The sequence below is a fragment of the Prunus dulcis genome, unplaced genomic scaffold (assembly GCF_902201215.1).
Source record: "Prunus dulcis unplaced genomic scaffold, ALMONDv2, whole genome shotgun sequence".
Classification (NCBI taxonomy): Eukaryota; Viridiplantae; Streptophyta; class Magnoliopsida; order Rosales; family Rosaceae; genus Prunus; species Prunus dulcis.
The window spans coordinates 37,171-54,166 of record NW_023010036.1 but is presented as its reverse complement, the minus strand read 5'-3'; the positions used below and the strand labels follow the sequence as shown (position 1 = coordinate 54,166).

Below are 16,996 nucleotides of genomic sequence, written 5' to 3'. Positions count from 1 at the left end.
ATCCAGAAGTATGTAAGAAAACGATTGTAAACTGAACAATTCTTCAGCCAATCCTACTTTGGTATGATCTAACAGCTTCTTGTACTTCTGAAGTCAGTGCACGTATATGGTGAAACTGGAGACTGCAACAGGAAAAACATACGCATGCAACGGAACCCAGACTCACAGCAAGAATTACAATGAAGCCATGACTATTCTTGGTTTCATATGTCACCAATGTCGAATTTCTAGTAGCCATTGGATTATGAAACTGCAGATTGTGTGTCACAGCTACCTTGAAACCTCGAAAAGACTCTTTTACCCCCTCATTTTAACAGAAAAATTGACAGCGTTGGATGGTAGGACCCAATTAGAACTATTTGTCGAGTTAACGGATGTAATTGCCTCAAAAAAAAAAAAATTTGCGAGGACCCACTTGCAACTCAAGGCAAAGTTAAGGGACGTCTATAGTTAAAAATCCTTAGGTTTATATGGGTTTTAAATTTGAGGGCATTTGTGTCAATTTAAGTAAGTTTTCTGCTATATTTGAACTTTTTTACAAAAACTGGCATTTTTGAAATTAGGGGCAAGTTTTGGCTATTTTTGATAAATTTTCCACAGAAATATCGACACCCTCTTTAAAAGGATGTCTTGGTCCTACTTAGCAAGTCCAACGCCATCGAGGAGGGGTGGGTTTAGGGAGGAGGGCGGTGGGTGGTGGTCTCTCAACAAGTGGTCTAGGAGCTAGGGTTGGAGGGTCGGGGATTGGATTTTGGGGTCGAGGTAGGGGGAGAAGAAATTGGTGGGGCATTGGTTTTGGGGATGAATTTTATTTTTCTTTGTTTCTTCAAATTTTTCCAAAAACTAAAATTTTTATCAATTTAAAATTTAAAAAAGCAAAAATATGGGATAAATAATGCCACGTAGGCAGCTATGAAGATATCTAACAGTGGAATCACATTGTAACAATTTTAAAAGACCGAGATTCTCTTTACACCCCACTAAATTTTACTAAAATTTAAAATTACTCACTACACCCCATTTTTCTTCACAAATTGCCCTTATGAACCCTATTCGTTAACTTGCATGTGTAAATCCTACCGAAATTGTTACCTTGTTTCAGTGGTAGTCCACCGAATTTGTTTATGTTTTTCAGTGGCTATCCACCGAATGTGTTTCGTTTTTCAGTGGTGATCCACCGAATCTGTTTCAGTTTTTTAGTGGCAATCCACTGAATGTATTTCCATTTTCCACTGGTAGTCTACTGAATTCATTTCTTGTTTCAATGATCATCTATCAAATTTGTTACTGAGTTTGTACTTAATATCGTTTTTTAGATATGAAGAGGACTTGCAGAGGTACTACTAAGGCTTCATATCTTGACCTGATAGACAGCGTCCCACAGCCTCAACGAGGAGACAAAGAGGCGAGGTTAGCCCCTCAAAAGGACCAGCCCCAGCATGGTCCCCCACACCAATTTAAGGATACTACAGAGGTTGAAGATGTAGCTGCTATTCATAATAATAATGTTGAGGTAGATGTCGAGCCTACAGAGCGATCTCGAGTAGGTTCTATTGATCCATCTTTACTTACGAGTTTTTGAACTCACATAGCAACTGCAATTTGGAATGCCTGGGTAAGTCGTTTTACTGTAACAATAGAAAGCAAAATATAAATTTGGTTTACCATAGCAACTGCAATTTGTAGGTAAAAATTTGATAATGCACCACCAAATACTGTTCCATGTTACAGTGAATCTCCACCGCATCTTAAGTTAACTGTCGGTCAAACACAACCAAAATAGGTGCAATGTTTCAATGGCTTCCCACTGAATTTACCTATCGCGTTTGATACTAGTGTGCTAAGCGCAACCAATGATCATCATGAAATCCTAAACTTGAAAAATGCCAAAATATAAACTCAAAGCTCATTTGAAGCCTCTCTAACTTTAGTCTCACCCTTTATAAATAAATAGAAGATATTTTCTCACCAATACAAGTGTATAAACCTCATTAGAGTTGTAGGAACTTGATGGTTTGAGGGAAAAAAACAAAAAAAAAAAAAGTCCAACTAAAATTGCAGGATATGTGGGATGTAAGGAGCAAATTTAATTTTTATTTTCAATGTTGTTTGTCCCTAACGGTAATTATATACAACGGTAAAATAAGTTATTCATATTTAAAATTAGTATATGGTGCAAAGAGCAAGTAATGGCATGCCAATAAAATCACCCTATTAATTTTAGTATACCTTTGGTGAAACTAGTTTCATATTCAGCTGCTTATTTTTATCTCCCTACCCCAAAAAAAAAAAAATTACTGGGAATGAAAACCAAGATTTAGCAAACTGATTATTTCAAAAGCACGGGATCATCTTCTAGGCAGCACGGGAGATATTTCTGAGCTTCTTTCGGAAGACAATCTGAAGGGCAGAACCAACCAATGGCCAACTTGTGACAATGGCAACATAAACAAGCAACCAGAATGACCATCTACTCCGTTGGGATAGCAGCTCTAAGCATCTTCTAACAGGTGAAATTACATCAAGAGGCTTAGAATCCTGCCTTGTAGTAGCTTGTTCAGAGGATTGTACGATTTCCCCTGAGCATGGTTCTGGCTTTATCATATGGTCATCTTGTTCTCCTGAGACCATTTCATTAGTTTTTCTCTGATGAGTCTTTTGTTGTTCAAGTACATCTTCTGTCCTATTTTCTTTCGCCTGTTCATTGCCCACTGCTGCTACCATTCCATCTTCTGCAATGTTCACGTAGGGACCTTGATCTATTGAAGAGTCCAATGACGACTGTGCACCAAAACTCACCATCTGAAAGATACATGAAAATCAACAATATTAACTCACATAAATGGCCTGTATTCTGCAGCATGTTAACAAATACGGAACAACGTTATAATGCATTTTAAACAACAATTTGCATGGACTCCTGGACAGCATCAGAGATTAAACCTTTAAACTTCATGCAACCCAATAACTAGATTACTTCATTAAGCGCTCAAAGAATAATGTAAACAAAATTATACCTTCTGTACATGCATATATTGACTAGAGTGTAAAATCTTAAGAAATTCATCGGTAGCTCTAACCCACCTGCAAGGGAAACAAAATTAATCACACGTCAGAAAGAAATTTATGATATGGCTGCCCAAAATGCACACAAAAATTGCCAAAGCTGTGATGCGTCTTAAAGCATCAAATTAAAGACAAGGTTAAAAACCCAAAGCTATATGAAATAAATAAGTGAAATTGGCTAAAATAGCCCCCTTGTAAAACACTTTTTCTAAGCAAATAGGAGACAGTGTATGGTCATTTTGGAATGACATATTGGGAAGTGGCTATTACATAATAAGTGTTTTACAAAAGGGCTATTTTAGCACAAAACCCAATAAATAATGTAATATTATACAGGTTGCTACTAGGTGTAGCTACATAGAATCACATGAAGTCTCTGGAAAAAAAAATACATATTTTAGCTCAAAAGTGGTGACCAACGCAAAGATATGAGAAGCGTATCCTAATAACATGGAAGCATTAAGTACCAGATACCAGCAGCTGTTAATCCTTCAAAGAAAGCCAAGTGTCCTCCATGCTTTGTTGTAGCCAGTACAATATTTATGTTTGCCCTATTGAAGACAAATACCAAGCATGTGCTTAAACAATGCGAAAGGAGAAAGTGATGAATGAAACTAAACACTCCAAGAGTAGGTCCACCTGCATTCCTCCCAAGGAATGGCTTCCCTAGTGCAGACTGGATCATCTAAAGCACTGATACAGAGTAGCGGCACTGACACATTTCCCACATAATTAGCACTGGTACAGCGCCTGTAATATGTGTCAACAGTCTAAAAAAAAAAAAAAAAAAAAAAAAAAAAAAAGGCGATTAATAAATAAAATAAAATAGAGGTCAAGTGAGAGAAATCATTGAGATCAGAGACATTAATACCTCAAATTTCCCAACAATGCAGGTAGCATGCTGATCAAAATCACGAATAGAACGTGACTGTTGAAGCACAAGATAAGAACAAAAGAAACATTAGTAGAAGGCAGGTGACACCATTCAATGATAGCACCTGTACATGTGTGTGTGAGTGTGTATATATATATATATATATATATATATATATAGAGAGAGAGAGAGAGAGAGAGAGGAAACATGTGAAAAATCTTAAACATGAGAAAACACCAACCTTTTTTATGCCTTCCCAATTAGCGAGGCGAAAAAAGCGAGGCTGGTGTCTGCATTGAACATTTATAATTTTTCATAAATATTCAAACAAAAGGAGAACAGAAACTATTGTTTAAAAAAAAAAAAAAAAAAATCATACCCTTTAGATATTTCACGAAATGAAATGAAAGTGGTCCGTACACATGCCAAAATATATACATATAAAGTAGGACATTACATTATGTTTTATGAGCTATTTACTACCCAATTAAAAAGGAGGCACAGACATACAATTGTGCATAGCCTAGAAGGCCAGTTGTTAGTGCTTTGTCATAAAACTTTTGCAACAGCCTACGGCCTATAAATCTGTCACCAATCTGCAAAACAAACAAACAAACAAAAAATGATAAGTAACTTCACTCAGTAAGAAACTACTTCTGATGCCAAGTGAATAATTACAATTCCATGATACATATGAAACAAGCAAACAACCTTCTTTTTTCCACAATAGCATCACGTGCAGAAAATTCTTTTACCTAGGTACGGCGTATTTGGTAACTTACAGACAGGTGTCAGAGGGGAACGCAACAGAGAAATGGTTTGTTTGCCTAAACATGTATGGTATGACCAAAGATGAAAATATTGGCATGTTAGTCAGATGTTTCCAAAGATATGTTGGGGTGAAAAGATTTTAGAGTCGCTGATACAGCTAATGGGCTAATAGAATGTGTTTCCAAAATGTGAGAAGGCCTACGTGACCAGAACTAGCCAAGGCCCAAAATAACAATGATGCCCATGCAAGCCCAATCAACAAAAAATATTCAGTCATGCTGTGCCGCACCATGCAGCCCTAAACAAAATTAAGAAATTCCAAAGACACCTAAAGGCTCATTGACACAATTATGACCCCTGTTATAATCCGTGCTTGGCCAACCCATGCAATGTCATGCCACGCCATCCAACCAAACATGTGCCATGCTATTCTGCCGTGGCAGCACTTAGTTACGTCCCACTTTATAATCTGAGTCATAAGGATCATCCACGCTTAAAATATACACCAAGTCAATGCCTCATTCCATGCCCAAGCCCAGAGAAATCAACAGGTGTGGTGTGTGGAGTTTCTTCTCATGGAATTTAATTTAACTGGCTAAATAATGAATGTTGAAGTCCAACATGTTAAGATCCAATTTAATGGCCCAAAATAATAACGATGCCCATGCAAGTGTGAAAGAACAACAAATATTAAGTCATGTCCTGCCCCAAACAAAATCAAGAGATTCCAAAAGACGACCCAAAGGTCCATAGAGTCTCTCCTGGGTCATAAAGATCATGCACACTTGGAATGTGTAGACGCCCAAGCCGGCATAAATCACGAGGTGGTTTGGAAGGTACATATAAAAAGAAGGCCTGAATTACTTATAATAGTTGGAGCAGGCCCAAGCCTAGTTGGAGGAATGTGGGGCCCACAGTCAAGCATAACAATACTACGGGCCAGAGAATATCTATTCTACCCAAATCCCATGCCAATTATCCATTAAATGCCCAATGGCCTGTTAAATTTCTCTCAAAGCCAAGCACCCAAGAGCCCTCCAAGAAGGAAAAAGGCTCCTCCGATGGGAAGGGTAGGCATTTAATACCACGATCGGAATTAGGCTTATAAATAGGGCCTCCCTTCTCCTATAAAGAGGGTTAGCAACCTGGACAGAAGGAAACCCATGCCAATATCCAAACTTCAGCTTTGGATTTGCCAAAGACTTCAGACCAAAAGACTTGACTCCATACAACGCATGCAATGTTTCTCACTACTTAACTATAACTCTTGCTCCTACATCACATGCTCACTAGTGATTCCATTTTGCTGAGATTAATGCTAGATTTCCTTGTCTTTCTCGTGATTAGCACCACTGCAGGACCACAATGGGGCCTCAGCTGAGCCATCTCTCCTCAAAACATCTCAGGCCAAACTCCCTAATCTTCGAACCCAAGGATGGTACTCTGCTCTATGTCTCTGCATCACTAAAGAGCAGACAGAATAACCCAACAATGGCGTTCAAAAAGACAGACATACCCCTGTAACATAGATTCTAGTAAGAATGTCAAGGGCACTTAGGTAACTTTCAGAATAAGTCGTCATGTGAAAAGATAAAATCAATTTACACTAGAATGCTAATGCTTAAGTGTACTCCTAAAGGTTAGGGATCTAAGTTTCTATGTTCTAGGGTTCAAACCGCATTAGATAATTATGTAGTTTCTTGAACAAGAGAATTAAAATTAAAGCGTTTTCACACATTATCATTCAAGTTGGACAAGAGGTTGTAAAATATCAAAGATGGACAAAAGATGGACAAGAGGTCAAACAATAACAAAGCAAAAACAAAAGGAGAAAAGAAAAGAAGGAAATACAGACAAGAGCTACCCAACACCAAAAGGAGATCAAATGCCAAACAGCAGATTTCAATTTTATATGTGTCAGGCTGTCAGCTACAAGCCTACAACATATACTGTTTTCACCCTACATGTGATATTTTACCATGGACAAACTATCTAAGAATTTTATATGTTAAATTGATGAACCATCAATTTAACATCTTCTAAAGTTTCACTGAAAAAAAAACACATCCCCAAACATTTATAAAGGATTTTTTTTTTACAAAAGAGCACCCCAAGTGAAACACGTATGGGATGCAAGTCAACTTTCTAGACCCAAAGTGCAATTTTGTAAAGTTTCTTGGATTTGGCAAATATGTTGAACACCATATGAAAATGCACCATGATGGCATGATGGCATAGGCTATAGCAGTAACTACATCAAATGCATGGTGCCTTATTATGCGCAAAAACGATGTACTGCAACTTGTGATATACATTGGTCTCTTTGCAATGTACTGCTAATTGGCTTTAAAAGTAGCATATGCTAAACAACACCCTACTATGTGCAATAAGGTATTATAAATTGCAGTTCTTTACATATAGTTCCAATAAAAATATGGGTAGAGCTGCAATTTGTGATATACAATGGCTTTTGTGAAATGTACTCTACTTGGGTTTAAAATTAACATATTTAGCAATAACTAACAAAGTTCAGACAAAACAAAACAATGTCCAAAAGTTAGAACACTGAAAATATGGATACAGCTGCAATTTGTGATATACAATGGCTTTTGTGAAATGTACTCTACTTGGGTTTAAAATTAACATATTTAGCAATAACTAACAAAGTTCAGACAAAACAAAACAATGTCCAAAAGTTAGAACACTGAAAATATGGATACAGCTGCAATTTGTGATATACAATGGCTTTTGTGAAATGTACTCTACTTGGGTTTAAAATTAACATATTTAGCAATTACTAACAAAGTTCAGACAAAACAAAACAATGTCCAAAAGTTAGAACACTGAATTTGGAACCCTAAACAAATTTTAACCCTGGCATCCATAATATGGTCCCCTGTTATTATCCTCAACTGGCCCTTTCATTCATGATCACGGACACAGGTGAGGGGAACTAGTATAGCCTAAGCACAGGCAAGAGTAGAAAAGAAAAAATTGAGAGAAAGCCATATATAGAAAATTGTGTACACATGCTGCTAATGCATTTAATCACAAACCAGAAACATTGCCCTTCACATAACCATTAAGTTGAAGCACTAACCAAAAGGTCCCAAGGAGAACAGATAGCTACAGCCCCAGCAACAGGAACCTTGTCGCCATCCTCCCCAAGATATTTTACCTGAAATCAATAAAGTAAACATGAATGTTAACATCACAAGTTATTAAAAGAAAGTAAGAAACAGAGGATGTTAAAAATTAATACTATTTTGGAATTATTTTAAAAGCTAATTAAGTCTTAAGGGCAATAAAAATAGCTCGGTGACTTGCAGGTTCAAAAATTCATAATTACTAGAAAATGAGAATAACGAGAGATAATGAATTTGACTTCTATGTCATATCAAACATACTACAAGATTCTGTTTCATCTCAAAGATTAGAATACGAAAACAAAGTGTTAGCACCTATACTCATTCCAACAAGAATAGTCAAAGGCAACAATAAAAGATAAAATCTTGCTTTATAATTACAACAGGCTTAAAATAATAATCTGACATGGTCAAATAACATACCAAAATGTTGGCACCTACACTCAATCCAACAAGAAATAAAGGAGCGTTGGGGTATTCATCATGGAGGTTACTAACAACTGTCCGTAAATCCTCTGTCCATCCAGCATTATAAAAGAAATCGGACTGAAATATTAACAAGAAAACAAACAGGAATTACCAATATATTTCATTGACTTGATGAGAAAACTGATTATTCAAAGAGAAATTGACAATAGCTTGAAAATTACACAAGGGAGAAGCATCATACAACCTACCAAATGTCAGCCTTAGAAGTTAAAACACAATACTAATGATGAACATAGTCGGTAGATTTTTTCAAACACTTCCATTACAAGGGAAATTGATACTAATTTTATTGATTTTAGATCCCAAGAGGAATAAATAAATAAACAATATAGGCCGACAAAACAGTGAGGTACAGAATCAGCCGTCAATTCACTAGAATTTGATAATACTCTTCCATATCACTCACTCAATATTCCTATACAAAGTCTCTTTAGAGATAAGTGTATCCACAAGAACAGAATTTAGCTATAAAAGTCCAATTTCAAAAATGGCCAAAGCCAAGAATATGTATGAATATTTTCTAACCCATTTCTTTCATTTTCTTTTTTGCTTTCTAGAAAATAGCTTATTCCTCTTCTTGTTGAAGAATTCTTTCACAAAATAGCTTGTTCCCTAGAAGATAATTTTTTCTTTTCTGGTGTGCTGCCCTCCATCAAATTAGTTCATTGCCACTCCCCATGCTTCAAAAGAATTGTGTACTCTGAACCACCAAAATACAAATAGCTTCCATATACCAAAGGATTCATTTACTTTTTAATTTTGCTTCTTTTCATATTATACAGCTATCTCTTGGAATTAATCATTGAAGCAAATTTTAAATGATATAGAATTATCAGAATTTTCAAATGATATAGAATTATCAGAATTTTCAAATATCTTATCCCCAAATTACTAACGACCTTGCTAAATTTAAATAGGCCTGATAAGAGTTTGGAGCATTCACTATTTCAGAATTCTGTTGTAAATCATTTTTCCACTCTTTGGTGGAAAGTCCTGATGATCCGATTTTCGAACCATGAAAGATGATTTGAAAGGCTAGTGTACCAACTATGGTGCACATTTTTGTTTGGTTGATGGTCCATGATAAAATTAATATTTGCGACCCCCAAAATTACCTCTGAGGTTTGGTGTTTTCAATTAAGGTTACGGTATGATGTTCTTTCACTACACAAATTTGGATTAGGTTTTATTACAGTATGATGTTTTTTGTTTTTTTTTTTCCCTTATTGTAGAAGAAACAAAGATTTTATTACAAAAATTTGAACTAAGTTATTCGCTTAGAAATTTATATTCTGTGTTAGTTGTGGATTTTCTGGAAGTAGCTTATAAAAGAGAATTACTATATGGTGTCGGTCCTTTGGATTGTTTTGGTTGGAGAGGTAAAACACAATCTTCGAAGAAAAATAGGTGAATTTAGTTAGGGAACAAAGATCTTTAAGGCATCATCATGGACATCAATGTCAGAATATTTTAGGATATCCCATCCTTGAGTCGGCAGGTGGTACAAAATCATTCCAATGTTTTGTTTCCAATTAAAATAAAATAAAATCTACTTTGTAAACACTGACTGATCTATACCATATCCACATATTCCTAGTACTTTACAAAATCTACGTATAAAAGTAAAGAATATTTAGCCTCTACATGGCGTGGATTGTAGTGCCATCCCAATCTAGCCGCTATATATATATATATATATATATTTTGGATGCCCCAGTCTGCTATGCGGACACAACTTTGAAACTAGGGTACCCTGCCGAACCCTACAACCTTTGGGAAGCAGGAAACACTAACAAATAGCTAGGGTAGGTACCTTTGGAGGTTTCAAACCTTGGACCACATGGGAGCAAACCATGGGCCTCACCATTCCAACTAACCCAATGTTGGTACACCTTCAGTACTTACTCATGACACATGATATAACATTTTTCTCTAATATCCATGGTGGCTACCAATTTTTTCCAGCGGGCCCAATCACTTAACAGAATCATCAGCAAAGAAAGTTAACCGCACCAAAATTATAAGGACTCAAAAAAAAGGTACAAAAAGGTTATAAGAAAAGATTCTGTTATAAGGACTCGAAAGCAAGTACAAAATGGTTATATTGAAAGAGCTTCTTACAGTGACTGAAATGCCGCCCAATCCCCTGTGATTGCTAACAACAACATTCCATCCCTTTTTGGCTGTATTGAAAGCAAGATGCTTTATATACTGCAGCAACAACATCAAGTAACATCAGCCAATCAGCACGTATGCAGACAAAACGTCCTACACACGGCAAAAGCTTATTAAGGAAAGAGTTTAAAGAAGATTATCAAAAGTTGAAGCCCTTGTAAATATTTTATTGAATAAAATAGGCTGTGATTTATATCGTAGACTATTTATTGAAGAGTTAAATTGACGAACATGATTCATTCATGTGAGTCCTACATAAGGGAGATATAAACCATTAAAGCTCTTTGTTATAAACTTATCACAATCCCTCTGGTATTAAATCTTCGTAGCTTTAATTTGATAAGATTGTGGTTCAATTGATCTAAATAAAGAGTGGTGAACCTCAACCATTAGAATAGAGTCATGAATTGCATTTATAGATCATAAGAGGCATATTAATGAAAGCATTGTAAACATTGAACCAGCACAAGGACGTAAATGGTGAATATGGGCAATCAGAAATAACTGTCTACATCAATGTGCATCTCATATTCACTAAGGTCAAGAGGCTCTTAATCCGAAGAGGAGGGTAGAAGCATATTTTATCTCTGGTCACTTTGACTTACCAATGGATGAGATATTAATAAATCAGTATCTATCTTGGTAAAGAGGCAGCATTGCTGAATCTTACTCATAATCATTAAGTTTCCTATAGAAAAAGAAAAAATAAAGGGTTGCGAAGTGTTTCCTAGTGTCACTGCAATGAAGAAACAATGTGAAGCATAAAACAAAGAAGATAAAATGGCTTTAAACCTAGGAGCTAGGTCCTCCCCTTATTACTGTACTCCTTTTTATGTAGGACAATAGTAAGAGCAGGGAATAAAAGAGAGATCTGAACTCACTCCAACCTTTGCAATCACACCAAATGCATAAAACTTTTACTGAACACAACAAAGGTTCATCAATATTGAACAAGGAATCCGCTTTTAAAACAAAACTAATCATGGAACCTAAAAGCCAACTCCACACTAATAGAGATACAGTAGCACAGTAAACATGAAAATTTGACAAAAAATTCTACCATGCAGCTGCTTCCCAATCTGATAAAATAACGAAAGAACTCTTAAACTCTGAAGCAATAGACGCCCAAGAACGAACCCTTTTCCATAAGTGCTCCACCTCCTCACCAATTATATTCTCAAACACCCTCATATTCCTCTCCACCCATACAACCCAGAAAATTGCCAGCATGTAACCCCTTCACATTACAGCATATTACACGAAACAGGAATAGACCAACTTAAGCCTGCCTCCTTGAGTAATCATGAACATAAAGGCTCTCACTCACTTCCAGGTGTGGGGCAGTGCAGAGTGTAACTTTGCTGTAGATGGGATGGCCTGGCACATCTTGAATTTAAGATTGGGCCCACTTCTGATTGAAGAACCCCAGAGAATTTAATTCATATTTTGGTTGAGGATAGGAATCTATTCCGGGCCCAGGTTTGTTTGTAAGTAGTTTTGTGTTTTGGCCCCCATTGTAACCAAAAAAAAAAAAGAGTAAAGTCCTTGCAAAGATCTTAAAGTTCCCCTAATGAGCTATTTAGTAATAAGTTTTTAACAGCCATTTTCTGTAGCTCAAATTACATTGGAATAATGTCGAAATTGGAAGGTTCTATCTTAAAGTTTTTTTGACGAAAAAAAAAATGATCATGAAACCCAGCCGAGACTCCAAGTTTCAACATTTCTCCTTTAAAGTTTCTTTAGGCATTTAAATGCTATTTTAACTTCTTACTTAGATTAGATAAAAAAAATTCATTTGAATCAACTATGTTAACACAAAGTTTCTATTCCTAGAGACACCAGAACTACAACTGGAAGCATTTACAGACACAATAAAGACTCTGCGTACCAATGAGGGTTTAGTCGTAAGGTTTTCTCCAACATGGTCTGAGGTTCAATTCTTTAAGGTACCTATCAAGCTATTTGCTAGAGTTTCCTACCTTCCAAAGATTGACCCAGTTTTAAACCCAAGCCTGTGATGTGGATTTTGGGGATTCTGGTTATAAAATAATAAATAAAATACAGAACAAAGATGAGTGAAATTTTTTTTTTTAAGATGAAGCTTACAGCAGCATCAGAATCGCTGGTTAATCCAGGAATCACCAGCACGATAGGGGTGGTGTCACCTTTTGGAATAGCATTGTTCGTGCTAAAAACATCTCCCGAAACTGCAGTATAGCACATACATGGATCAAAAAATAGAGAGGATTCACAATAATTAATACCACAAAATCAATAGTGACATAACACTTTAGGCAAGATCTTGATATATAAATATGTTACGCAGTAAACAGATAATCGGGAGTTGTCTGGCAAGTTTACTAAGTACAAACTAGTAATTAAGTTTGGGATGATCAAATGGATCTGTCTGATAGTTATTAATGATGTAAGGGGAGTCTGTCCGGTTGGGGAGTTTAAAGAGTCTGTTTGTCTAGTTGGTATTAATGCTTTCTGGGGATTAGTTACTACAAAGGATGTCCATCTAAAGCCAACTGCACCCCCAGTTCAACCAGGTGAATTGACTTTCAGTACCCTTCAGTTAAGAAGGAAAGATGAAACAGATGTTTAAGAGAAATAAGTTGAGGGTATGATAACCAGCCACCTTCATGTAACCAACACAAGTAGGAAATTACAAGAACGACCCTAGTAAGTCTAGCATAAAATAACAGAACAACATAGAAATTAATCTAACACAAACTAAAATTGATAATGGAGAAATTTTAAAACCCAACCTGCCAAAGTGAAAAAGCTGGGAAAGAAGGAATCTTTCAAAACCAAACAAATTCTCTTCTTCTCTCTCTCTCTCTCTCTCTCTCTCTCTCCTCTCCTCTCCCCCAACCCCCACTCCATCACAACTCTTCTCTTCTTCCGACACGCACTTTCCTTCCTCCGGATCATTTTGTTTTCCCAAGATTTTCTGAAAATTTCAGCAATATTGGAAAAAATATTGTCAAAGTTTCAGTTTGATATCTCCAAAATTCCCATAAAAGTCCATTTCCCCTGTTTCAAGCCAATGCCGACATGGGAAAGATAAGTTGACTACATTCTGTAAAGAAAACAATTTACCACCTTTTCCATAGCACTTCAACTCTTCAGTTCAAAAGGTTTGCTTATATTGCAAGTTCAGGAAAATATTTTTATGTTAAAGATGTTCATGCCCTTATTGTAAGAAAATTGCACACATCCTTTCTAGGGCTACCCAACATGTATTCCAACGATCAGAACGATCTATGTTTTAGGTTATACTTCCAGCGTTATCCTTCAATAAATATTCCAGATCTGAAGATGTGGCCATCTAAAATGTGAAGGAAAAAAAAAAAAAAAAAAGCTGTTCGTTCGATAAAACTGAAGCAAAAATATGGATAATCAAATGGCTCCACATTTTCAGATTTAGCTGATTTTTTGCAAGTATAACCCTTGAAGAGAATCTAAAAACTGAACGGTTCCGATCATTAGTTTACAGCACAGAAATAAGATGTCCTTAATTTAAGAAAAATAAGGACATCCTTTCTATAGAAAGCCTCAAGGTCAAACTATGAAACAAATGAAGTCATCAATTTCTATAATCAGCGTACAATCTCAAAATAAAATAGATGCTCCCAAGTAATGAACCAATTACAATACAACTTACAACTGCTTTCTATGATAACATTGTGATGCAGGAACATCTAATGGACTTTCCGAGTCTAAGGGGGCTTGTTAGCCAATAAGGCTAAGTATTAGTTATTTTAAATTATTAAGTTACTTTGATATTTGTTTTCCTATTCCAATTAGGATTTGGTTTACTTTCCAGTTTGGTTTACTTTCCAGTTTGGTTTAATTTCCTTTGTCAATTAGGTTTCCCTTTATGCTAGGGTTTGACGGCTATATAAGCCTAGTTATGATTGTAATAAGGGTCTTTTATCAACTTTATTCAGAAATTTCATATTATAGAGTTTCTCTTAGGTCTCTATACCCCAGAACTCAACAATATTTGTTCCGACCTCTATCCTATAGCTTTATCCGCCTATTCTCTGTGTTCCCTATTCTACCCGGTGGACACATTGTCACTGAGGAATTAACAATTAATATTTGAACATGAAAGGCTGTATTTTACAGACTAAGAAGCACCATAAAATCTAAATACCAGCCTACATCACACATACTATCAACAGAAGCCAATCTGGGTGCTAAATAGTACATTATATGAGAACACAACACAAGACTGAAGAAAAAATAAGATACCAAGAAGTTTAGACTTTAAATAGTAAGAAAGTAAAAATGTAAGAAACAATCAATTCAGAAACATATAAGTAAAATGATAACGAGTATAAATTATCATACATTCATTAATGTCTATAAATTGATACGTGTATATGGTCATTACTTTCAGGTAAACAAACAATAGTTACCATCAGAACTCAGTAGCCAATCCAAAGCAACAGTTCCGCCATCAGATAGATTAAAAAGTTTTCTGAGACAGAATATACATGACTATCTGTTAGAGGAAAGCATGAACCAAAATTCTTGAGAAAAAAGAATCTCTGTGACAGTTGTATAACCTGTGTAGAAAAAAAAACATATTTAGAAGAAACACACAAAATTGTAGTATAAATAGGCTATTAAGAGACTCTTGTATTCAGTTATTTTTTTATGAATATAATTCTAGGACTCCGGAATTTGGATTCAACAAACTATAAGAATTTACTAGTCTTTTACTATTTTTAAAAACTGAAGCCACATCCGAAGAAATTTAGCACTAACAACACAGCAGCATCAGCATTGGGTTTTTTTTTTCTCCAGTGGCACAGTTGATTAAATAGTACTCAAAATATTCCACCGAAAACGCATGCGCACAAATGCAGCAGACCCGCCACACAAAAGTAACCATACATTCCAAATCCTGAACTGACCCAGATGGTGGAATAGTGAAATATAAAACAAGGACAATTGCTCACAAAGCACTAGAAACAAAGCCTTCACTTTTTAGTGATTTTGTACCTTCGGTAGCTGAAAGCAGGAGGCCGCCCAAAGAAACTGAGGAAAACAGTCTGAAAATGAGGGCTTGAGAGCCATGGCGTCGCCAAATACCTGCAAACCAATCCATATATCAAATATATATATATATGAATTAAAATCAATTGAAAAGGAAAAATAATTCAACAAAAATGGAAACTAGTTGGTTATTGTTAGTATCGGGACCTGGCATGGAGAATCCGGCACTTGGAAACGACGCCATGGTAGATAGGGGAGGAGGGATTGTAGGTCAAGCCGATGGGGCTGCCTCTGAAGCCATTGAAGAGGTCTTGGAGGAAATGGAATTCGAGGAAATGGTAGAGAAATGCGAAGGAGAATGCGAGAAAGGCGAAGAAGTAGTGAGAAATGGGAATTAGAGAGAGATCGTTGAGCAAAAGTACGTAAGGGTTTTCCGAAACCTCGCCTAGGACCCTGCAATCCATGACCGGAGTTTCTCCCTTCTTTTTTTTCTTTTTTCTTTTTTTCTTTTTTTCTTTTTTTCTTTTTTTTGGGCCAGAGAGTTTCTCTCTCTTCTGGTGATGATGGTTTTGGAGTGAGGAGCAAGACCACGTTTTGTAGTGTGAGCAAGAAAACGTGTCGTTCCATCCAAATAAAAAAGAACACGTGTCGTTTCTAAAAGCAGTCATATATTTCTGTCAAGAAATCGTGTCGTTTCTAAAAGCAGCCATTTTTTTTTTTAAATAGAAAATTTAAATAAAGAAAAAAGAAGCATTATATGAGGGAGAAAGTCTTGCATATGGACTCCCTCTGACGTGGGTTTTCTTTATAATTTTTATTTTTTCGCATTAGAACAGCTCCACTGAGGGGCCCAAGTACGAGGCTGGGGGAGGCCACACGAAAAACCCAATTTCAGCTGGTTACTTTTGCTCGGGTTGGCTGTGGGACCCATGAAGATGGGCTGGCCCAAAGGCAAGTCTCACCCGACTTGCAGCCCGAGAGGAGGATGACGTCAGGCATGACGTCAATGTGCGGTTTCTTCGCCTGGCCGCTCCGATTTGCTTCTCTTCCTCCAATCCAACGGCTGGCCTTTTTTTGGCAATAAAATTATGAAAAAAATTCAAATTTTTTTAAAAAAATACCAAAAAATTCTGAAATTTTTTTCTATAAATACCTATCAATACCCTTCACTTTCAACACCAATCCTCATATATTTTCTTCTACTTCTACTATTATTCACTTTTTACTCAACATTTTATTCTCTTTCAAATTGTATTTTTATTTCTTATCTTTATGGCTTCTTCTATCAAAACCGGAGGGGCGTGGAGCACCATGGAAGATGTTTTCTTGTCTGAGTGTTGGGTCCAAATTAGTCATTGTCCTGTGTCAGGCAATAAGATGAAATTTTGTCATATGTAGAAAAAAATTTATGCCGAATTTTGTGAAAGAATTCCGGGTCCGACTCGTATGGAAATGGCATTGT

General features: G+C 36.2%; 1 protein-coding gene across 3 annotated transcripts; it reads right to left on the bottom strand.

Annotated features, from left to right (window-relative positions):
- Positions 1-2,108: 2,108 nt before the first annotated feature.
- On the bottom strand, positions 2,109-16,099 carry LOC117612634 (embryogenesis-associated protein EMB8). Of its 3 annotated transcripts, XM_034341309.1 has the most exons (14): positions 15,742-16,098; positions 15,541-15,630; positions 14,952-15,013; positions 12,628-12,728; positions 10,468-10,557; positions 8,281-8,403; positions 7,812-7,889; positions 4,451-4,536; positions 4,182-4,230; positions 3,938-3,994; positions 3,706-3,836; positions 3,534-3,617; positions 3,018-3,084; positions 2,109-2,802 (listed from the first exon to the last, which is right to left on the bottom strand). In XM_034341309.1, exons 1-14 carry the CDS (start codon positions 15,996-15,998, stop codon positions 2,356-2,358), a joined length of 1,722 nt encoding a protein of 573 aa, XP_034197200.1. In that variant the 5' UTR covers positions 15,999-16,098; the 3' UTR covers positions 2,109-2,355. The 3 variants fall into 3 exon arrangements, with proteins under 3 accessions (XP_034197200.1, XP_034197201.1, XP_034197202.1); XM_034341310.1 differs by lacking the exon at positions 10,468-10,557 and having other exon boundaries at positions 15,742-16,099; XM_034341311.1 differs by lacking the exon at positions 14,952-15,013 and having other exon boundaries at positions 15,742-15,893.
- Between the last annotated feature and the right edge of the window lie 897 nt (positions 16,100-16,996).